Raw genomic sequence first — 24,313 nt, forward strand, 5'->3', positions numbered from 1 at the left:
AAAAAAAAAAAAAAAAAAAAAAAGAATTGATATTATCTGGTCCTGAACTCACCAAAGGGCCATCTGAGCCTGACATTTTCTTTGTGAAAAGACTGCAAATGACAAATTCTATTTCATTAATAGATATAGAGCTATTCCAGTTATCTATTTCTTCTTGTGACTGGTAGTTTGCACCTTTCAAGGATGTTTTTCCATTTCATTTAACTTGTTGAATATATTGGCATAAAAGTTGTTTATGACACATACTCCTTTATTATTCTTTTAGTAGCTGTAAAATCTGTTGTAATGCTACCTCTCTCATTTCTGATGTTAATAATTGACGTCTTCTCTCGTTTTTCCTGATCTGTCTAGCTAGAAGTTTAACAGTGTTTTTGATGTTCTCACAGAAAAGGTATCTCGTTTCATTTTTTTTCCCCTGTTACTTTTGTTTGCGATTTCATTAATTTTTCACTGTGGTCTTAATATTATCTGTGTTCTGGTCTTTGCTTTGAGTTTACTTTGATCTTTTTTTTCCCCTTGTTTCTTAAGCTAAGGCCATTGCCTTGAGGCCCTTCTCCTTTTCTGACACAGGCACTTAGTGCTATACAGAAGTTCCAAGAAGGCACTGGCAGGGACTGGGGTCTCTGGTTACCAGGGAAGGGGGTCCCTTTGGCCCATGGGCTGAAACTGGAACCATCACCCTGTCATCTGTGGGTAACCGACTCGGACACTGAGCTGTTCAGAGAAAAACGAAATGTGCCTAGAAAGGCTTAATCCCATCCTGGAGGGAGCCCTGGGAGCCATGGGGGCATTAAAGAGATCCCCTCAATCCCAAGCGGTTCTTCAGGGTCCTGTGAGACCTGTCTTAGTCTACTTTTTCTTGATTATAACAGAATATCTGGAATTGAGTAATTTATAAAGAAAAGGAATTTGTTTCTTACAGTTATGAAGGCTAAGATGTCCGAGGTTGAGGAGCCACATCTTGTGAGGGCCTTCTTGACAGTAGGGACTCTGCAGAGTCCCAAGGTGGCTCAAGGCATCTCGTGGTGATGGAACTGAGTGTGCTAGGTCAGGTCTGTCTGCCTTTTCTTATAAAGCCACCAGTTCCATTCCCATGATAACCCATTCATTCTTTAATCCACGAATGGATTAATTCATTCATGGGAACTCTACCCCCATGACCCAGTCACCTTTTAAAGGCCTCGTCTCTCAATACTGCCACACTGGGGATTAAGTTTCAACACGAGTTTTTGGGGGGACAAATATTCAAACCATAGCAAGACCTCAGGACTCAGCCACCCTCTGTCACAGGTGACTCTGAGTGACAGTTAATTTACTCAAGTGGGACCTCAGGGACCAGGACAGAGCAGGACCTGAGAGACACACATGTATACACACTTCCTCTTACCTGGCTTAATAGTCACTTGAACATTGACCCCAAGATCAATTCCAGTTCTCTGAATCCCACACCAATAACTGTCAGCATCATCTCTTTTAAGACTCTCCATGGTCACGGTGAACGTGTGGTTTTTCTGATTGTCCCTGATGGACACCCGATTCTTCTTTACCTCCTGCTCTGATCCATTTGTTTTAACAAGGGTGTTACAGCCATTCCAATCAGCTCCTCGACACCACCACTTCAAGTAAGTCTCCCAGCCTGAGCCGTAAGCACACTGCACAGTCAACGAGCCCCACTCTGAGCCATTCACTGTTGTTGGACCAGTGATTTCAGTGGCAATGGAGTAGCCTGGAAAACACAAATTCACGTGCCATCACCTCCCACCCCAAGGGCAGGGCCACAGCCTCCTGCATGGGGAGTAGTGGCCAAATCCAACTGCCTTATAACAGTCAAGGAAGGAGTACATTTTCTACAAGACAAATCTTTGTCCTTCAAAATTCCACTGGGTCAAAGTCACCAGGAAAATCACTGAAGAGCACAATTGCAGATCCCCAAAGAAACACAAATGTTGACACTGAGCAATAAGAGCTTCCTGCAGTTCACCCCTCTCCCTCTCCCTATGGCCAACAAATCTTTATATTCCAAGGAACGCTCTTTTGCAACCATCTTTGTGTTACGCTGGTCTGTTGGGGAGGAAATTGCAGAAGACCCTTTTCCAGGAGAATGATTGCTGCCTTGACGCTTGACTGTTCCTGGTGATTCTGATGGTTTCTGGTGGCTCTGCTGTAGTTAATCACCCTGAATGAATCCCTTTGAAATCGACCAAATAGTGATGCCAACTGGTCTCTATGTGCTATGGGATCCACATCACACAGATCTCCATTTTGCCATACATGGTTATAAATTCCAGTTTCAAAATTCCTAGGAAAAGCTAACTTAGATAAACGCAAGTAAAGGTTAGGTATAAACAGAGCGGCACCCATTCCACACCCTCCTGCATCTTATAAATTCTTCTCTAAACATAATGGACATGATTCAAGTCAGTTAAAGGGTGAGGAATGGGGCATACCTAATTAGCTCCACTTTTCAAACAATTTGCTCCAGGACAAGACTAGTCTGCATGAACTTGTCAGCCTAATCTTTCACTTGAAAACAATTCAAAACAGTGGAAATACCTTAAGTGAGACCTTTGTCAGAAATTCTTTAAATTCAACTGACCTAAAGGGAGACCCAGCTAAAGATACGATTGATTTTGATTATTTACGCACTGGCAATAACCGCAGCTGTGATTACTGCAGCATAAACTTGAGATCGAACTAGAAGCACATTGGAGCACTTGAAGAAGCCCTGGGAGCAATTCCCATGGAAGGAGAGAGGTTGTCTCTGAAACGCCAAGAGACACCCAAGGTCATGGTTAAGAGCTCAGGCTGTGTCAGAGGGCTTGGGTTTGAATCCTGGCTCTACCACTTACAAGTTTTGTGAACCTGGGCAAATTAACCTCTCTGTGTGATACGGTTTGGCTGTGTCCTCACCCACATCTCATCTTGAATTGTAGCTACCATAATTCCTACATGTTGTGGGGGGGACCAGGTGGGAGATAATTGAATCACGGGGCGGTTTCCCCCACAGTGTTCTCGTGGTAGTGAATACATCTCAAGAGATCTGATGGTTATATAAAGGGAAACCCCTTTTGCTTGGCGTTCATTCTCTCTCTTGCCTGCTGCCATGTAGACGTGCCTTCCACCTTCCACCACGACTGTGAAGCCTCCCCAGTCATGTGGAACTGTGAGTCCATTAAACCTCTTTTTCTTCATAATTTACTCAACCTCGGGTATGTCTTTATCAGCAGCGTGAAAATGGACTAACACACTGTGCCTTCGTTTCCTATAAGTGGGAATAATAATGGCATCTACCTCTGTGTTACTGTATTATGTTTGTTATTATTATTATTACCCCTGGAGGAATGAAAACTTTAGACTTCATTGGAATGTCTTGAAAAACCAGGGTTCACCGTGGTAAGAGTGGAAGACATCCCACTACTGGGTATATACCCAAAGGATTATAAATTATTCTACTACAAAGACACATGCACACGTATGTTTATTGCGGCACTATTCACAATAGCAAAGACTTGGAATCAACCCAAATGCCCATCTGTGACAGACTGGATTAAGAAAATGTGGCACATATACACCATGGAATACTATGCAGCCATAAAAAAGGATGAGTTTGCATCCTTTGTAGGGACATGGATGCAGCTGGAAACCATCATTCTTAGCAAACTATCACAAGAACAGAAAACCAAACACCGCATGTTCTCACTCATAGGTGGGAACTGAACAATGAGATCACTTGGACTCGGGAAGGGGAACATCACACACTGGGGCCTATCATGGGGAGGGGGGAGGAGGGAGGGATTGCATTGGGGAGTTATACATGATATAAATGATGAATTGATGGGTGCTGACGAGTTGATGGGTGCAGCACACCAACATGGCATAAGTATACATATGTAACAAACCTGCACGTTATGCACATGTACCCTAGAACTTAAAGTATAATAAAAAATAATAATAATAATAATAATCGACTTTAAAGGAAAATAAATTTGATATTGGAAGGGAAAATTTTCTTACAAAGCTTGATCTGAGTATAGATAATATAAGAAGCACATAGATTTGTTGCATTTTAACAGAAATGCAAACACTGCATATCAAAATTTGTTGACATGACAGCCAAAGCTGTACCCAAATATAAATCCTGGGAAAAAAATGTTTGATGATTCCTCAAAAAGTTAAACGTAGAGTTAACATAGGATTCAGCAATTATACCCCTAGATACATACCCAAGAGAACTGAAAACGTATCTCCACACAAAACCATGCTATGAAAGCTCATAACATTATTACTATCAATTTTTAAAAGGTGTAAGTAACCCTAAGGTTCATGAACAAATGACTGGAGAAACCAAATGTGGTATATCCACTGTGAAATATTATGCAGTCATGAAAAAGAATGAAGCTCTGATTTGTGCTACAACACTGAGGAACCTTGAAACATCATGCTAAGTGAAAGAAGCCAGACATGAAATGTCACATGTTGTATGATTCCATTCATATGAAATGTCCAGAACAGGCAGACTCCTAGAGACAAGAAAGTAGATTAGTGGATGCCAAGGGCTGGGGAAGGGGTTAACTGCTAATGTATATGGGGTTTCTTTTTGAGGTAAGGAAAATGTTCTGGAATTAGATAGAGGTGATCTTTGTACAACTTTGTGAATGTACCAAAAGCCACTGAGTTATACACTTTGAGTAAATTTTATGGTGTATGAATTATATCTCAATTGGACAAAACTAAATTCTTAGTCTTAACATAATTTAATTAATTTAGAAAGAAAAATAATCACAATCTTTAATTTATTAAAGATAACAAGTGCTAATCCCAAGGAAATAAGAAGAAATTATACCTATAAGAAATGAATCATTAGATAATAAAATCAGTTAACGTTAACCAACCAGATCTCAAAACTGACTAGTTCAATGTAGGAGAAAAGATGATGTGGGAAAAGGAGAAGCAACAATAACGTGGAAAATCTTGTGGCACATGTAATCAAAATGAGCACCGTCATTCCTCGATATCCAGAGGGAATTGGTTCCAGGACCCTGTGGCTATGAACATCTACAGATGCTCAAGTCCTTGATATAAAATGCCATGATATTTACATATAACCTACACACATCCTCCCATACACTTTAAATCTCTCTAGATTATTTATACTTCTAATGCAATGTAATTGCTATGTCATACGTAGTTGTTAGACTGTACTGTTTAGGGAATAATGAAAAGAAAAAGTCTGTACATGTTCAGCGCAGGTAGAGGGCTTTCTTTTCCAAATATTTTCCACCTGTAGTTGGTTAAATTCACAGACGAGGAACCCATGGATATATATGTAGGGCTGACTGTATATTACAACACATATTAAAATTTTAAATTATAAAAGGATGCTTTATAACTACAGAACTTTATGCTAATATATACTTAATAATATTGTTAGCTTTCTTGGTGGAGGGGGGTGGAAATGATATAATTTATTCAAAAACAAGCAAAAAAACCCTGAATAGATAATAATCATTGGGTGGGGGGGAAATCCAAACTATTCAAAGAATTTACCCTGGATCAAGGCTCTGTTGTCAGATAGCCTTATAGGTAATTTTTCAAGATTCTAAGGGAAAAATATCCTTTATGTTCTAATTCCAGAGCATTAAAAAATGGAAATCTGGCTGGGCACGGTGGCTCACACCTGTAATCCCAGTACTTTGGGAGGCCAAGGTGGGCGGATCACGAGGTCAAGGAGCCCAGACCAGGCAGGCCAACATGGTGAAACCCCGTCTCTACTAAAAATACAAAAAAGTTAGCTGGGCATGGTGGTGCAAACCTGTAATCCCAGCTACTTGGGAGGCTGAGGCAGGAGAACTGCTTGAATCTGGGAGGCAGAAGTTGCAGTGAGCCGAGATTGCGCCACCGCACTCCAGCCTGCGCGACAGAGCAAGACTCCTTCTCAGAGAACGATTACGCACTGTCTCGCTGCCTGTCTTCCTCCTTATACTCTAAGCTCTTTAGAGGAAGTCTCTCAGCCGTGGCTAAGAACCAGTCAAGACCATGTATGGAGGCGTCTAAACCATCCAGATGCTTGAGCCCGCCATGACTGACTGAGTGAGTCTGAGCCGGAACCCGAGTATCCGTGCTCTTTAAAAGTTCTTCAAGAATGGACTCATTCATTAGTTCCTTCCTTCATTCATATCTGTTCATTCATCTGTTTATATAGAAGGGTCAGGGTTGAGAACCCTAAGGTTCACTGAAGTGAGTCCTCATCTCTATAAATAATAATAGTAATAATAATCAACTTTAAAAGAAAATAAATTTGAGATTGGAAGGAAACATTTTCTTACAAAGCTTGATCTGAGTATAGATCATATGAGAAGCGCATAGATTTATTACATTTTAACAGAAATGAAAACACTGCATATCAAAATTTGTTGACATGACAGCCACAGCTGTACTCAAATATAAATGCTTGGAAAAAAATGTTTGATGATTCCTCAAAAAGTTAAACATAGAGTTAACATAGGATTCAGTAATTATGCCCTAAGATATATACCCAAGAGAACTGAAAACATAGCTCCACACAAAACTGTGCTGTGAAAGTTCCAACAAGAAGCTATTCCTGTTTTGGTTTGTCTTTGTTTGTTTCTGCAGCATCTAACACAGAACCTGTCAGATAACAAAAACTTGACTGCTATTTAATGAATACGGGCACGGATGGATGAATTGGCGCTGTCATTTTCCCTGACGTGTCTCCTTCCTAAGAACAGAGCGTCTCTGTCTCCAGCCCAGCCTCTGTCATTTCAGCACCTTAAAGCTCCAGCCACACTCACCTGGGAGGATGAGAAGCAGCAGAGCCTGGGACAGCCACATGGTACTGTCTCCTCTCCTCTCCTCGGTGATCACAGGTGTCTGGTGCCCTTCAGACACTTGAATCCAAGCTCAGAAGTCAGTGCTGCAAACCTACCAGAATCTCCTTCAAGTTTCTTGCTCACTTCCTATTATGTCTGTAGCTACTTCTCTATTTTACATATTAGGAGTGTCATTCTTTGCTATGGTATAGTGTGTTGCAAGGTGTGCCCAAACTTTTGTGCATGTAGGAAAGAAAATGGGTCCAGGCCTGGTCAGGTTTGCACGGGAGTGCATGTGGGAGCCAAGGAGCAGGAGGAGCCAGGAGGAACCCAGGCATTGAGGAGCTGTGGGATCTACTGCCAGGAGGAGAGGACAGACAAGGCTGGCCTTGAGCAGTGCAGGGAGAGGAGCAGTTTGGAAGACCACAGTGCACAGGACTCACACCCAGCCTTGCTGGAGAAAGCCCATGCCCCAGGCTCCTTCCAGGCAGCTCCACTGTAGGACATCTCATTGCCTCTTCCTGCTCTGGGCTGTCTGACCCACTGCTCCTACCCCCAGGACCGCTTCCTCTGGGGCCGTGAGTCACTCCGAAGCCACTGTGAAGCCAAGGCCGGGCTCAGTGGGGAAGGTCAGGAATGGAGAAGTTGCCTTTTCTCATTAGCTTCCTCTTGCCCTGATTTCATCCTCTCCATCCCTGCACACTTTCCCCTGGCTGCTGTTGGAAACTACTTGTTCTCCTGACACCCAATCGGACTTTCCCAGTCTCTCCCCACTTTCTTCAGACGGTCCCTTCTCTCTTTCTCTGTCACCTTCTCCCTCTCCCTTTCCTTCCTGAATCGATTCATTTTGTCTCTCCTGTTTTATATTTTCCATATCTGTGGGTTTTGTTCTACATTTGGGGAGCCTTTTATATTGTTTATTTCATGATTTTACTTTCTCTTCCAATCCTTGGATCAAATATTTATTTTAGAGACTGGATTTTTATTTCAAAAAGTTTTTTTGGTTCTTTGATTGCTGATGTTTTTCAAACTCTCTTCTGTTCCTTAAACTATATCCCACCACTCTGTGGTCATGTCTTTGTTTTGTTGTTTGGTTTTGTTTGGTTCTTCTATATGATGAGTCTTCCTCAAATGTCTGCTAATTCTTGGTTATCCAATCATAGTCAAGAACAAGCTAAAGTGTAGCTAACTGAGACTTCAGAGTATATAGGAGTTAACAGTATATAAAATAGCTCTGGTGGCTCACGCCTGTAATCCCAGCACTTTGGGAGGCCAAGGTGGGCGGATCACCTGAGGTCAGGAGTTCGAGACCAGCCTAGCCAACATGGAGAAATCCCATCTCTACTAAAAATACAAAAATTAGCTGGGCAGTGGCACACGCCTGTAATCTCAGCTACTCAGGAGGCTGAGGCAGGAGAATCACTTGAACCCAGGAGATGGAGGTTGCAGTGAGCCGAGATTTCACCACTGCTCTCCAGCCTGGGCGAAAAAGTAGTTCCAAAAAAGACACCTGTACATGCATGTTTACAGCAGCACAATTTGCAATTGAAAACATAAGGAACCAGCCAAAATGCTCATCAAGCCATAAGTGGATAAAGACAATGTGGTGTACATATACACCATGGAATAGTATTCAGCCATAAAAAGGAACAAAATAATGGCATTCACGGCAACTTGGATGGAGTTGAAGATCATTATTCGAAGTGAAGTAACTCAGGAATGGAAAACCAAATATTGTATGTCCTCACTTATAAGTGGGAGCTGAGCTATGAGGATGCAAAGGCACAAGAATGATACAACGAATTTTGGGGACTTAGGGGAAAGGATGGGGGGAATGAGGGAAAAAAGACTATGCGTTGGGTACATTGCTCCAGTGACGGGTGCACCAAAATCTCAGAAATCACTGCTAAAGAACTTATCCTTGTAACCAAAAGCCACCTGCTCCCCAAAAACTATTGAAATAAAATACAAAAAAGAAAAAGAAAATGAATAGTTCCAATTTATCATGCCAAATTATTTGAACCCTTCATTCTTTCTTGACTTACAAGCTACACTTTAAGGTGCGTGGACAGAGAGGGGCCTTCTAAATTCTAGAATGAAGAGGATTGAAGTTGAGCTCCAGCGTTCTCACTGCCGTGGTTTCCCCGATATTATATTAAACTAAATAACTCCTGCTCTTTTGCTTGGGGGTCAGTGCCTGCCTGCAAGTATTTGGGGTATATGTAAAGATACACATTTTTGGCCTGGCACAGTGGCTTGCATCTATAATCCCAGCACATTGGGAGGCTGAGGTGGGTGGATCACCTGAGGTCAGGAGTTCAAGACCAGCCTGGCCAACATAGTGAAACCCCATCTCTAATAAAAATACAAAAATTAGCCCAGCATGGTGGCGCGTGCCTGTAATCCCAGCTACTTGGGAGACTGAGGCAGGAGGACACTTGAATCCAGGAGGCGGATGCTGCAGTGAGCCGAGATCACACCATTGCACTTCAGCCGGGGTGATAGAGTGAGACTCCATCTCAAAAACAAAACAAAACAGAACAAAAATATATTTGTGGAACTGCTCCATGAACAAAGCTCCAATTGGGTCCCCAGTCTCCATTCCCACTTCTGACCCACACTCTGCATCATACCTGCTGGCACTGAGTTCAAAGCCTCCCCTGAGTTTTATCAGGTGGGTCAATTAGAGCAGGAGTTGCAAAATGCAATTTATTTTATCTGCCTTTTATTCTGAGGGTACACCCAATATGCCCCAGACCAACATAACCCTAAACTTTTGACACGGCACGTCCCTAAACCAGTGTAGGGTTTATCTCCCAGTCTCTGGAGCACATCCAGTTGCTAGCCTCTTCTTGTTATCAGGTCCAATTCGCATGATGTCATAAATGCAGGGGACTACCTTTATGTTCTGGGCAATGGCTGGACGATTCAGGTTTCTTAGAATACTATGAAAAGAAGAAAATTAACACAGTCCTGGAACAAGACTATCAAAGTATACTGTTGTCCATACCAAGTGAATGTACCTGCCTCTGTTCCTCCTTCCTGATGGTGGTGGAAAGCATGCTTTTGCCAGATCAACAGTCACACACAACACACCAGGTTATGTTCATCTATTCTAGTAAACCTGTCACTGTTGGCACAGAAGCTGGAAATTTGGCTATTACTTTAATATGGTGGTGGGTTTGTTGCTGTTTTGTTTTGGAGACAGGGTCTCACTCTGTTACCCAAGCTGGAGTGTAGTGACACAATCATAGCTAACTGCAGGCTCCACCTCCTGAGCTTCAGTGATCCTCTTGCCTCAGCCTCCTGAGTAGCTGACAGTACAGTTGTGCAACATTGCACTGGCTAATTTTTTTTAAAACACTTTTCGGTAAAGAAAGGATCTTGCTCTGTTGCCCAGGCTAGTCTCAATCTCCTGGGCTCAAGTGATCCTCCTGCCTCAGCTTCCCAAAGTGCTGGGATTACAGGTGTGAGCCACCACACCCAGCCTCTTGGTTTAGTTTTCACTAGCCCATTGACCTTGGTAAATTAAAGGCAGATCTGTTGGGACCACAGCCTTGTTTTCTTTGTCTTGGAGGGTGGCACTGATCTCTGTGTTCCTGGCAGAATGTGATATTGTTTGGGATTTACTATCTTGGCCGCAGCAGAGGGACAGCCTTGGAGGCTTCCACTTGGCCTTCCCCAGTCTGATCACTTTTACTGCACAGACCAGAGAGTCAGTATTCATATGCACCAGTTGCTAAGTGTATCCACTTCTATCATTTCTAAAAATCGGGGCAAGAACCACTGGGCCGCCTCTCTTATCTCTAGGATCTTGATTTTGCCTCTGGTTCTAATCAGGACTCACTGCCTGGTCCAAGTGCTCAGCTTGTCTCAGACCGCCCAGTGACTCCACCTGCCCTCTTCCCTTCCGGAATACTCTCAGCCCCGTTGCTCCTGTGGAGTTCAGTTATGTAACGGCATCTCCTCCCGTGAGCCTGGCCTACAGAGACAGTCACTGCTGAGCCTCTCCATAATGCTAATGCCCCTCACCAGCATAGTTCTCATTTCCCTGGTAATTGGAGTATCCTCCAGGGCATCCCAAGGATAATACTCATTAAATACTAATTTAATTTAGTATGCTAAAGTGAAACTAGCATATTTTACCTGAAAACACAATCAAATAATTTCATGTGAGTCTTTTTAAAAACAACCTTGCTTTTTTATAGCAGGTTTAGGCTCCCAGCAAAATTGAGCAGGAAGTACAGAGATTTCCCACGTACCTCCTACCCTCACACAGGCACAGCCTCCCCCATTAGCAACATCCCTGACCAGAGTGGGACATCTGTTACAACTGGCGAATCCATATTGATACCTGTGACCATTTGAAGTCCAAGTTTGCATTAGGGCTCACTCTTAGTGTTGCATATTCTATGGGTTTGGACAAATGGATGATGAGAGCATCCTATAGAGTAGGTTCACTGCCCTGAAGATCCTCTGTGCTTCCTTGAGCCTTTTGATCCCTTCTTCCACACCCTGCCACGATGTCTTTACATCATTGAGTGTGGGGTTTTGTTGCTTCCAAGCTTCTCAGGGCCACCCCAGCAGTGCACTGGGACCACTCTCCCAGCTTTGCAGGTGGTGAGTCCTCCTACATTGCATGGATGAGTACCTCTATGTTGAAAAACCCTTCCTGGCTCAGCACTATAGTCTACTACCCCGGGACCCACTCTCACACACACTCTTCTAACTGGTTCATGCCAGTGTATATTAGTTCTCCTGTTCCCTTAGCAGCATGTGCCTAGGTGGGCCAAGCTGACACTCAACCTTAGTTATGGGTCAGGAAGAGAAATGAGGGCAGATTCCTCAAGTAGATCCTTAGGAGGCAGCAATGTCTGGTGAGGCATCTGCTTCATTGGAGACCTCAGCATCATCATCAGCAGGGGAGCTGTTACCTTCTAACAAGTGCACCTGGCTGCTCCGCAGTGGGAGGCTCACGGGCTCAGGTGAATTGTCAAATGTCCTATCCTCAGGTTCCTACTTTTCCCTACAGGGGCCTGACTTGTTGAGGCTAAGGGTTGAGTTTTCACTGAAGTTTCACTTCTCTTAAACTTGGGTCTGGGCCTGTGTATTAGTCCGTTCTTATGCTGCTGGAAGAGACATACCCAAGACTGGGTAATTTAAAAATGAAAGAGGTTTAATGGACTCACAGTTCCACATGGCTGGGGAGGCCTCACAATCATGGTGGAAGGCAAATGAGGAGCAAAGTCACGTCTTAAATGGTGGGCGGCAAGAGAGCTTGTGCAGGGGAATTCCCCTTTATAAAACCATCAGATCTCATGAGACTTATTCACTGTCACAAGAACACTATGGAAAACCCCGCCCCCATTATTCAATTACCTCCCACTGGGTCCCTCCTGGTGGGAATTATGGGAGCTACAATTCAAATGAGATTTGGATGGGAACACAGGCAAACCATATCAGCCTGATCTACAGCACATTTTTTTCTCCAGATAAAGGGAATGGGGATCCTTTCAAAAGCTGCTAAGGAGGATACCAGATGCCCACCAAAGGCATGGCCTAAAGTGTTCACAGCACACTATGCATCATGGCCCTGAACTTGGAACTAGCTGAATGCCCATAAATAGTACATTTGAAAAAAATCACAAAAACAACAAGAAAAGTGTTTCAAATTGTGCACTTTAAATACGTGCAGTTTATTTTATCCCAATTATACCTTAATAAAACTGGGAAGGAAGAAAGGAAGGAAGGAAGGAAGGAAGGAAGGAAGGAAGGAAGGAAGGAAGGAAGGAAGGAAGGAAGTCTGTGCTCCCTGAAGTCCTGCCACCTCCCATGAGTTCTTGGCTCTAGGCAGAAGCACCAGGGCTCACTGAGACACTAAGATCCTGAGAGAAGGTGCAGCCTCAAACATAAACAGAAGGCCGGGATCATGCCTGTAATCCCAGCACTTTGGGAGGCCGAGGCAGGCAGATCACTTGAGTCTGAGAGTTCAAGACCAGCCTGGCCAACATGGCAAAACCCCGTGTCTACTAAACATACAAAAATTAGCCTGGTGTGGTGGCGCACACCTGTAGTCCCAGCTACTCGGGAGGCTGAGGCAGGAGAATCGCTTGAACCCAGGAGGCGGAGGTTACAGTGAGCTGAGATCATGCCACTGCACTCCAGCCTGGGTGACAGAGCAAGACTCTGTCTCAAAAATAAATAAATAAATAAACAAACAAACATAAACAGAGACTGCTTGGGGGCCTCCTCCAGCACTTCCTCCCCAAGAACTGACTCCCCACGCCCTCCTCTGCTCCCACTGGCAAAGCCTTCTGTTCCTCTGCCTCTAATCCCCCACCCCTGCAAAGCCCTTTGCAGGTGAAGATATGATGGGCTTTGTCTTAGGAAGGCTAAACTGACAGGGGGTTGAGTGGGGAATGCAGCAGGGAGTCGGGAAGCCCCAGGGCCATGAACCAGGCACAGTGACAGACCAATTTTAGAGTGAAGACGACACGGAATTCAATTTTGAGCACATCTGAGCTGTTAACAAGGTGGCTGTCTCTATGAAACAACCAGTAGGCACTGGAAATGACAGCCAAGCACTGAGGCAGGAAATTAGGTGACAAACTGCTTTTGACAGTCTTGCACATAGAGGTGACTCTAGAATGCAGGTGAGGACACTCCCTGGGGAGAAGGGCACCAGAGGAGAGCACTGGGACAGGCTCCTGGAGACACAGGGTGGCAGGGTCGGGAATGGATTAGGCAGTGAGAGCAAGGAAGGGCTTCAGCAAAGAAGAAAGAGGAGAGGAAGAGGGAGCAGGTGACGGAGGAAGGAGGCGACCATCTGAAGGAAGATGGGAGAGTCTGGGAAAGGCACTTTGGGGATCAATAGAGTAAGCAGTTTTGCTGCAGTGAGACTGGCCAACAACCAACCACAGGGAAAATGTGCAGAGATAGGAAGAAACCAGGGCAAAGTGGGACTACAGAAGAAAGGCAACCTCCCCTTCCCCAGCTCCCTACCGGGAGCCTCCAATTTGGAGTGACTCGGGACCCCAGAGGAAGCTTTCCGAGGAAGGAGCACTGAGTCAGGCTCCAGAAGAGACAGCAGCCCAGTGGTTTGAGATGACCTGCTGTGGGACTGCCTGGAAAGAGTCTGGGGCACGGGCTGTTTCTCCAGCGAGGCTGGGTGGGAGCGTTGTGCTGTGTTCTTCCCAAAGCGCAAAGCCAGCGCGCCTCCATCAATCTCTTCCGTCCACGCTCAGAGGCAAAGCCAGCGCGCCTCCATCAATCTCTTCCATCCATGCACTGAGCCTCACTGTACTCCCTTCCCTGTGTTGCTGGAAGATGCTCCTAAATCACAGACAGCTGCAGACGGAGCCCAGGCCAGGCCTGGACCCTTTGCTTCCCCAGTTCATTGAAGACATATCATAACACCACACACACTCCCAAAGGACAGCACCATGTTTCTCTTAATTCATGAATTTAGGAAGTAACTAAAGAAAAAAAAAAAAAGGAAGCAGTTGAGAAAACAACAACAACAACAACAAAAATGATTTAGACAAATAGATAGCAGTTTGCCTCTGGACTCAGTTACAAGTTTCTGGAGGGCAGCTGGTATTAACTGATCACCAGGAAGAGAGCTCAGACAGGCAGGGGCATGTGGCACTCACTGGCCCTTCTCCTTCTCATCCTCTCAGGTAAGTGGGCCTGGGGATTGAGGAACCGGAACCCGAAAGGCTGGGCAGGAAACAGAGAGGGTCTGTGCTGGCAGGAAGGAGACAAGCTGGGGAAAATGCACTCATCCATGCACACATAAGAAAGAAGGAAGGAAGGAAGGAAAAGAGAAAGAAAAAAGGAAGGAATGTTTTGTTATCTGACAGTTACTAGGTTAGGTGTTGGGGAAAGAAAAAATAACAAATGGTATCTGCTTTCTAGGATTCTGATTCTTCTCAACCCTGGCAGATGATTGATAGATAGATAGATAGATAGATAGATAGATAGATAGATAGATAGATAAGAGATGATAGATAGACAGATGATGGATGGATAGTTAGATAGATAGATAGATAGATAGATAGATAGATAGATAGAGAGAAGACAAACAGATNCACACATAAGAAAGAAGGAAGGAAGGAAGGAAAAGAGAAAGAAAAAAGGAAGGAATGTTTTGTTATCTGACAGTTACTAGGTTAGGTGTTGGGGAAAGAAAAAATAACAAATGGTATCTGCTTTCTAGGATTCTGATTCTTCTCAACCCTGGCAGATGATTGATAGATAGATAGATAGATAGATAGATAGATAGATAGATAGATAGATAAGAGATGATAGATAGACAGATGATGGATGGATAGTTAGATAGATAGATAGATAGATAGATAGATAGATAGATAGATAGACAGACAGATAGATAAGAGAGAAGCAAACAGATGGATGATAGATGAGAGACAGATGGATGCACAGACAGGTGGACAGATAGATGAAAGGGCAGATAAATAGGTAGATACATACATACATACATACATACATATATACACATATACACAAACTTAAATGCATGAATCCCTGAGGAACCTTAAAGGAGCACAGACACTCAGGTTCCAGCTCAGACCCACTCAGTCATGGCGGGGTTCAGACATCTGGTTAGTTTAGAAGCCTTCACAGCTTGTCTTGACTTGTAGCTAAAATGGAGCAGCTCAGAGTTACTGAAGGAAGACAGGCAACGAGGCAAGGATGTCATCGCTCTCTGGCATGTAAGTAAACCCCACACATTAGCCTGCCTGAGCTTCTGCTCTGGACAAGCCAAAGACCAGACCATTGTTCAATGTTGTAAGCGCAACAACTGAGACAGGTACAAAGTGGTCTGGTGGCACCAGGGAGTGGCCGAACCAACCCTTCGGGGAGAGGAATAAAGGTTTGAGTCCATCAAGCAAGGAAGAGAAAACTTCCTGGGCAAAGGGAGCAACTTGTGCAAAGGTATGGAGGCAAAAATAGCCTGGTGCTTAGGCAAAGAAAAACAACAGCGCACTCAGTGCGTGCGCGAGTGTGTGAGTGTTGGGTATGTGTGTGGGTGTGGGTGTGGGTGTGTTTGGTTCCATGAAACTTTATCACATGTACAGACTCACAGGAGAGGGATTTTAGGTGTGTGGGGTGCAGTGCCAGTGGGTGGAGGAGTTGGGGGAAGCCAGGATGTCTACCTGTTCAGCTCTGGGATTTTAAAGTAAATTGGTGGCTGGCCAGGCACGGTGGCTCACGCCTATAATCCCAGCACTTTGGGAGGCCGAGGCAGACGGATCACCTGAGGTCGGGAGTTCAAGATCAGCCTGACCAACATGGAGAAACCCTGTCTCTACTAAAAATACAAAATTAGCCAGGCGTGGTGGTACTTGCCTGTAATCCCAGCTACTCGGGAGGCTGAGGCAGGAGAATTGCTTGAACTCAGGAGGTGGAGGTTGCAGTGAACTGAGATTGTACCATTGCACTCCAGCCTGGGCAACAAGAACAAAACTCTGTCTCCAAATAAATAAATAAATAAATAAATAAAATAAGCTGGTGGCTGCAGTGAGAGCCAGGGATTGGTGGGGAAGTGAGTGTCACCTTGGGGCAAAGGAGGGAAGGTTTCCAAAATGAGAGAGCATTCAGTGGGTCACTAGTATGGTGCATGAACAGGCCACTGTGTCGGGCAGTTGGAGCCCTCAGGAGAACTTTGTCAGAGGGATGACAACAAACGAAATACTGCCGGGGAATTAAGGAACAAATGGATGTGAGAATTTGACAATTTGGGGGCTGAGGATAAAAGCTCCTGGTTGGTCCCCAGGGAGGTGCCAGAAGCCCTTGGCGGTGCCCAGGGAGGGAAGATCTGGACGTTGCGTTCTGTCTTCCAGGGTGTTTCTCCATCTATGGTCCTGAAGCTGTGTGGGGCACAGAATGGGACTCACTGACAGTGCGGTGTGATTATGACCAAGGCTGGGAAACCTACAGCAAGTGGTGGTGCCGCGGAAACAAAATCCTCGTTACAATCACAGGATCAGAGCAAACAGCAGGGAGAAACCGAGAGTCCATCAGGGACGATCGGAAACACCATGTGTTCACCATAACCATGAAGATGCTCCAGAGGTCCGACACTGACACCTACTGGTGTGGGATCGAGAGGACGGGCACTGACCTTGGGGTCCAAGTTGCAATGACCGTTTACCCAGGTAGGAGCGGCTCCCTCCTGTACTGAGCTCTGGTGCTGACCCAGGAGGATTCAGTGATGCTGTCTTGACATTGCCCTGGGACACCCGTGTGCATGTGCCTGTGCGTGCCTGTGTGTGCCTGTGTATGTGTGCCTAGGCTTGCCTGTGTCTATGTGTGTGCTGTGCATAGATGCATGTGTACAAATGGGCCAGTGTGTGTCTGTGTGTACATGTCTGTGTTTGCTTGTGTGCCTGTGTGCCTGTGCCTGTATGTGTGCATGTGCACGTGTGTGTGTTGCGGGGAGGGGTTACACCAAGATTCTGGAAAGACTGGAAGACAGAGCAAGCCTCAGCGTCTCTGTACGTCTCTATCTGCTATTATCAGAGGGAGCCAAGCAGAACCATCTCAGCTTGGGCAGGCTCAGTGCAGGGTAAGAAAGAAGGTGGGTTCTCTTCTGCAAGTCACTTGGGGCAACCTGTGCCCCCTCGGAGCAGCCCCAGCCTGATGGGAGGACTTGTCAGGTGTACAGGGAGGGGAATGCAAGAAAATCGCAATCCCAGAGGTCTCAGCTGCAGGACAAGCATGTAGTAACCAAGAGCCCATTGGTGACCCTCTCTCTCTTCCTCTCCCTCCTCTGGTGACATATGGACAAACGAGGGCATGGGAGACTCTGACCCATTCCTGAAAGAAGGAAAAACAGAACCCAGCATAGTGCAGAGCCTTCCCACGGGCCTCCTCTGGCTGCCCCGAGCCTCTGAGGAGACTGAGAACTCAGAACGGGGGGCTCCCAGAAAGAGAGTCAGGCTGTCACCCTCACTCCACAGCCCAGCCCCCAGAGCCATCAGTGTCATCTCCACCATGGGCACCAGGGAAACTGTCAGCTCCCCATGCACACGCACAGATGCTATAGCTCAATCATGTATCTGTTACTTGTGGGCCCATTTACAAAGCAGGGAAAAGTCATTTTCAGCTTAGTATATGCAGATGTGGTGTGCCTGTGTGCGTGTGCAGTGGGGAAGTGTACTGGTTTTAGAATGTTTCAGAAATTGACTTAAAAAGAGAACAAAGGCATGAGTGGAAGGAAAGGAGGAACTAGGGGAGAGTCCCTCCAAGCCTAGTGAAATAAGGAAGCTTTTGGGAGGCAGGAAAACCTCAGCTGGAACAGATGCTCTGCCCAGCTGCAGGGGAGAGGAGTCCTGAGTCCCCATGCAGGGCCCAGGGAGGGGCAGCCGGNCCCTGGGACACCCGTGTGCATGTGCCTGTGCGTGCCTGTGTGTGCCTGTGTATGTGTGCCTAGGCTTGCCTGTGTCTATGTGTGTGCTGTGCATAGATGCATGTGTACAAATGGGCCAGTGTGTGTCTGTGTGTACATGTCTGTGTTTGCTTGTGTGCCTGTGTGCCTGTGCCTGTATGTGTGCATGTGCACGTGTGTGTGTTGCGGGGAGGGGTTACACCAAGATTCTGGAAAGACTGGAAGACAGAGCAAGCCTCAGCGTCTCTGTACGTCTCTATCTGCTATTATCAGAGGGAGCCAAGCAGAACCATCTCAGCTTGGGCAGGCTCAGTGCAGGGTAAGAAAGAAGGTGGGTTCTCTTCTGCAAGTCACTTGGGGCAACCTGTGCCCCTCGGAGCAGCCCCAGCCTGATGGGAGGACTTGTCAGGTGTACAGGGAGGGGAATGCAAGAAAATCGCAATCCCAGAGGTCTCAGCTGCAGGACAAGCATGTAGTAACCAAGAGCCCATTGGTGACCCTCTCTCTCTTCCTCTCCCTCCTCTGGTGACATATGGACAAACGAGGGCATGGGAGACTCTGACCCATTCCTGAAAGAAGGAAAACAGAACCCAGCATAGTGCAGAGCCTTCCCACGGGCCTCCTCTGGCTGCCCCGAGCCTCTGAGGAGACTGAGAACTCAGAACGGGGGGCTCCCAGAAAGAGAGTCAGGCTGTCACCCTCACTCCACAGCCCAGCCCCAGAGCCATCAGTGTCATCTCCACCATGGGCACCAGGGAAACTGTCAGCTCCCCATGCACACGCACAGATGCTATAGCTCAATCATGTATCTGTTACTTGTGGGCCCATTTACAAAGCAGGGAAAAGTCATTTTCAGCTTAGTATATGCAGATGTGGTGTGCCTGTGTGCGTGTGCAGTGGGGAAGTGTACTGGTTTTAGAATGTTTCAGAAATTGACTTAAAAGAGAACAAAGGCATGAGTGGAAGGAAAGGAGGAACTAGGGGAGAGTCCCTCCAAGCCTAGTGAAATAAGGAAGCTTTTGGGAGGCAGGAAAACCTCAGCTGGAACAGATGCTCTGCCCAGCTGCAGGGGAGAGGAGTCCTGAGTCCCCATGCAGGGCCCAGGGAGGGGCAGCCGGCTCTTAGGGTCACTTCGCTACACAGCAGGCAACAAAGAGCCTGCTTGAACCCACGATGAGACTCAAGAGAAGATCTGTTTGGCTCTGATGTAGAACTTCAAGAAAGCAGAGTGTGATGCTCAATGCTCAGCTGTGCAACGCAGCAGTCTGAGACTAAGCTGAGTATTTGTAAATTGCCTACATAGCTTCTCACCACAAGTCCTTCACGGGTGGTACAGTGATGCGTGTTTATAAATCAAATAATGTTACATTTTAGATAAGATACCAAAAAGATACAAAACAAAACAACTGTGGCTGACCTGTAGTGCTAAGACTAAATGCTTCACAGTCCTTGGAGGGGTAAGGGGTGACGTGAGCCATGGGGAAGCCACCTAGGTCACCCTCAAAACTATCCTTCGTGTGTCCAGCAGCAACTCCAAGAAAATCATCCGAACCTACGACAACAGACGCAGCTGCACCTGGGACAGCAGACACGGCTTCACCTGGGACAGAAGACACAGCTGGATCTGGGACAATGGACACAGCTTTACCTAGAAAAGCAGAAACAGCTGTGCCTGGGAAAAGGAACACAGCTGTGCCTGGAACAGCAGACACAGCTTCACCTGGGACAGCAGACACAGCAGAACCTCTGAGAACAACCACTCCAACAGTTCTGGCCTCCTGGCCTTCTCTCACCCAGAGCACCAACAGTACCCAGCCCACAGCTCTTACCAGCCCCCTCACCAGGTGAGCAGAGCTGGGCTCCCACAGACCTTTCCCTAGGCTACCCCATGACCACTCCTTCAGGGGCTCTCACCAGAGACCCTCATATGGCGCTGGTCAGGGGAGAAACAGTGAAGTCTGTAGCGGGTCTTCCCCTCCCCGTCTACACCTGAGCACTGCAGGAGATTCTCCTCAAGGAGCTGCAACAGGCTGAGCTCCAGAGAGCAGGCTCTGGGCTCCATGCTCCGCCAAGTCCCTCAAGCCCCAGGAGGCAAAAGCGAGTTGAAGCTTTGGGTGTTCTGTAAGGGCGGCTCTCTGTGTGGTTTTCCTGTGGCTGCTGTAACTGATCATTACAAACTTGGTGGCTTAAAGCAACACAATCTCATGATCATACAGCTGTGGAAACCAGAGATCTGAATGGGTCTCACCGGGCTGAAATCAAGGTGTTAAGAGGGCTCATTCCTTCTAGAGGCTCCAGGGGAGGACCTGTTCCCTTGCCTTTTCCAGCTTCTAGAGGCCACCCGCATTCCTTGGCTCATGGCCCCTTCCTATTGAAAGCCAACAAAGGTCAGTGGAGCCTCCCACAGTGCATGGCTCCACTGACTCTCCTGCCTCCTTCTTTCATTTGTAAGGACGCTGGTGATTCCACTGGGCTCAGCCAGACGATCCAGGATAATCCACCCTGGGTCAGCTGATGAGCAGTCTCAAATCTACCCACTGCCTTAACTCCCCCTTGCATGTAATCAAATATATTAACAGGCTCTGGGGTTAGGACATCGTTGGTGGGGTTCACTATTCTGCCTACCGCAGTCACAGGCAGGGATGTGCCCATCGCTGCAACTCCCCAGCCAAGGCTAGGGAAGGGCAGGGCGGGAGAGCAGAAAGCTGGGCCCCTTGCTTTTCTTTCCCATTCCCAGCATGGTGGAGGGATATGGACATCAACCCAAAGTCCACCTCCCTTCAAGGAATCAATAGGATGTCTCATCACAGCGCAAACGCAGCTGCCCCTGTTTAACCCCATCACAGCCCTGGTGCTTCAAGATCTCTCAAAGTCCAGGGTCAAGGCCCATTCTCTCCCTAGATCCTGCATTCCCTGCTCCACTGGCTCCCTTTCCTTCTCCAGCCCAACTCCCTTCCTTTCAAAGGGTCTGGTTCCCTGGAGCCTGCCAGCACCGAGCCTGTGTTCCCTAGGAGTCCAGAAGAGGCGAGGCACTGGGGATGCTTCCTGACCTGGCTTTCGTCCCGCTCCACTGTTTGCAGAGCGGTTATTCTGCTGAGCGGAGATGGCAGTGCCAGGACTTCTAGCGAGACGGGAGAGGCATAAGGGGAAACTTGGCGGGGAGAGACCAAGGATGCAGTGGAACTTGCAAGACCACAGGGAGTGAACTTACAAGAAGAGCACAGTGGTTTAAAGGGTATTTTTAGGATGTGCAATATGGCAGGCCTGCTCTCGCTCAAGAAAACCCTGAGCGAAATTCACATGACTCATCACTGCTTCCTTGCCTGGGCTGGCTGGAGGCCAGCTTCAGGGAGAGAACAGGGGTGGCCTGCGGGAAGGGGCCCTGGCACCGGGTGTTGAGGAGTGGATGAGGAATAAGATTGGGAAATCAGACTCTTAAACACTGATGGGGACTCCCCAGAACCCACTGATTTAGCTAGACCAAGTATGAAACATGTGGGCAATATGAGGCAGCAGGTCTCAGATCCACGGTCATAAAGTGGGTCCCCGAGCAGGAAGAAATCCCTCACTTGAGAACCAAGTAGATAAATAGCCAGGTTGATGGAAGTGGGGGAACATCTTCCTCTGCTTCAAAGAGGTAATAATAACTAGATTTGAGCTTGAAAGATGGGCAGAAGTGACAAAGGGAAACACAAGGCAGAGAGAGGAGCAGAAGCAGGAAGACAGGACACAGCAGACCCTCGAGCTTGGCGGGACACAGGTGAGCAGCAGGGACTGTGGGTTAGAAGACCAAAGGCAGGCCTGGCTGGGCGCAGAGGTTCACGCCTGTCATCTCAGCACTTTGGGAGGCCAAGGCAGGAGGATGGCTTGAGCTCAGCAGTTCAGAACCAGCCTGGGGGATATAGCGAGACACCATCTCTGCAAATAAATTTAAAGGCAGGGCAGTCACAGCCAAGGGCAGCGAAGGGGCCGGGCCTCAAACTGAGCCTGTGGGGAGGCCCCTGGAGGCTCAGTCTCCGGGTGGCATGACTTTGCCCCTTGCAGGGGGCTTCCCTGTTTGGGGATCAGGCAGCTGAGGAGGGTGGCAGGTGTTGGTCGGGGAAGAGGCGGCTCATTCTTGGCATCTTGACCGCTTTGTCCAGGATCCTGCAACATCCACTTTCTGCTCCTGATCTCCCTGAAGGGGCTGCTGCTCGTGGACCTGCTCTGCACTGTGCTGCGATTGAGCAATGCTACGGGGGCCTCCGGGGGGACACAAAGTCACAGCCTGAGCCGGGGAACCGCAGCTCCCACACCATTGACACCCTTGGAGGAAACAAGTAGAACCTCTGGCCTCCTATTGGGTAATAAGCAGCAATTACGGTTCCCCAGGAGACAAGGGTCCCTGCAGAGAGGAAGCATCCCTCCTCCTGGCCTCAGGCATGCAATCCCACTCCCGGCCGGCTCTACACAGCACAGGGATGCTGAGGGGGCCTCTCTGCCTTCTGCCACCTCTGCCTCAGGAGCAGAAAAAAGAAAGGACATCCCCCCTTGCACACTGATTCCTTGGAGGCATCTGCCTCTCACCTTCATGGATCCTCCCTCGGGCCTCCTTTCCTTGTGGCTCCGGAATGACCCTATCAGAGATAATGGACTATAGTTCAGTTGCAGAGGCCCAAGGGTCCATCTGGACTTTTCCATCCCAAGAGGGGCTCGGCTCTATCCCCTTTGTGCCTGTGACACTCTCCGTCCTCCACCTGGCTCAGAACTGGCACAGCCACCACCACCTACTCCTGATTCAACCCAAGCTTGGCCCCTTCCACCTCTTGAGCTGTGCAACAGCAAATGCAGGATGCTCAACCCTCATGTGTCAGTCCCCCCAATTCACTCGTAATTAAATAACAACACACCTCTTTTTCTAACTTTCAAACGTATATATATATATTTCCTCTCAATAAAGTTGTTAGGATTATTATTCTCTTCCACTTACATTCTTCCTGAGCTCTGTCTGCTCATTTTTTCCTCCATATTTTACTTTAAATACTTTTTTTAAAAATTACTATATTTCTTTTCTTAGCTCCTTTTTTTGGAGAGATCTTGTTGTCTGTAATTTCTCTAAGGAGGGGAATTTTCCATCTGAACTCTTCCTCTATTGCCTTGAGCACTTCCTCTCCTGAGATGGATTCTTCAACTGCCATTTGCTAGTGTTCATTTCTTCTCCTTGACCTCATCAGCTGTGAACAGCTGCTGGTTCACTTTATAACTTTTCTTTGAATGAGGTTGAAGATTTGCCAAGAGTAGTGTCAGGAGCCATGGAGGGCAGAGCCATGGAGGGCAGAGCGTGGAGGGCAGAGCGTGGAGGGCAAAGCGTGGAGGGCAGAGCCTTGGAAGGCAGAGCGTGGAGGGCAGAGCCATGGAGGGCAAAGCGTGGAGGGTAGAGCATGGAGGGCAGAGCATGGAAGGCAGAGCATGGAGGGCAGAGGGTGGGGGGCAGAGCATGGAGGGCTATTGACACAGTGGAAAGCTTGTTTTCGGGAACACTCACCACTTGCCACATCTTGACTGCCTATGTCCATATGGTTCATGTGTTGAGAAAGGGCAAGACCTCAGGCTCCAGCAGCCTGCGTGCTGCTAAGCATGGGAGAACAGCCTGTGTTGTTGCAGTGTGTGAACCCTGGCCACACAGGCTGGTTGCTATTGTCATCTGGAGGCTTCTTCACCCACGAGTCTGGAGCATGGGCTGGGGTGATCCAAAACAGCTCTGCTGGGACTGTTGCCCAGAGGCCCTACATGTGGCCTTTCTGTGACAGCTGGGTTCTAAGAGGGAATATCCACAGACCATCCAGAGGGCAAGTGTTTCAAGAGACTGAGGAGGGAGCTGCAGGGTTTCTTCTGACTTAGCCTTGGAAGCCATACAGAGGCCCTCTTGCATGCATTCCCCATAGGGGAAAATATTGGTTCTTGCAGGGTGAAAAAATATTGTTACTCTTTTTAGATATAAAACTCAGATCTAGATGGATGGATGGATGGATGGATGGATGGATGGATGGATGGATGGATAGATGGATGGATGGATGGATGGATGGATAGATGG

The 24,313-nt window shown here is 47.2% G+C and overlaps 2 protein-coding genes and 1 long non-coding RNA gene across 3 annotated transcripts in view; 2 read left to right on the plus strand and 1 right to left on the minus strand.

The window, feature by feature from the left end:
- CD300LD (CD300 molecule like family member d) overlaps positions 1-6,899 on the minus strand; it is a 16,941-nt gene extending 10,042 nt beyond the window's left edge. Inside the window, exons 1-2 of the mRNA XM_017884925.1 lie at positions 6,813-6,899; positions 1,362-1,726 (exon numbers count right to left, since the gene is read on the minus strand). Of these exons, the coding sequence (XP_017740414.1) occupies positions 1,362-1,726; positions 6,813-6,852 (405 nt within the window). The 5' untranslated portion in view covers positions 6,853-6,899. The remainder of the gene's footprint in view (positions 1-1,361; positions 1,727-6,812) is intronic.
- Positions 1-8,133, plus strand: part of CD300LD-AS1 (CD300LD antisense RNA 1) — a 20,882-nt gene extending 12,749 nt beyond the window's left edge. Inside the window, exon 3 of the long non-coding RNA XR_014485107.1 lies at positions 6,634-8,133. This is a non-coding gene — a long non-coding RNA (CD300LD antisense RNA 1). The remainder of the gene's footprint in view (positions 1-6,633) is intronic.
- Positions 8,134-15,465: 7,332 nt separating this feature from the next.
- Positions 15,466-23,184, plus strand: LOC108537444 (CMRF35-like molecule 4). The gene is made up of 3 exons (XM_017884924.1): positions 15,466-15,562; positions 16,694-17,008; positions 19,769-23,184. Exons 1-3 carry the CDS (start codon positions 15,496-15,498, stop codon positions 20,086-20,088), a joined length of 702 nt encoding a protein of 233 aa, XP_017740413.1. The 5' UTR covers positions 15,466-15,495; the 3' UTR covers positions 20,089-23,184.
- The last annotated feature ends 1,129 nt before the right edge of the window (positions 23,185-24,313 follow it).

This window comes from Rhinopithecus bieti, unplaced genomic scaffold (genome assembly GCF_001698545.2).
Source record: "Rhinopithecus bieti isolate Rb0 unplaced genomic scaffold, ASM169854v2 scaffold_13400, whole genome shotgun sequence".
Classification (NCBI taxonomy): Eukaryota; Metazoa; Chordata; class Mammalia; order Primates; family Cercopithecidae; genus Rhinopithecus; species Rhinopithecus bieti.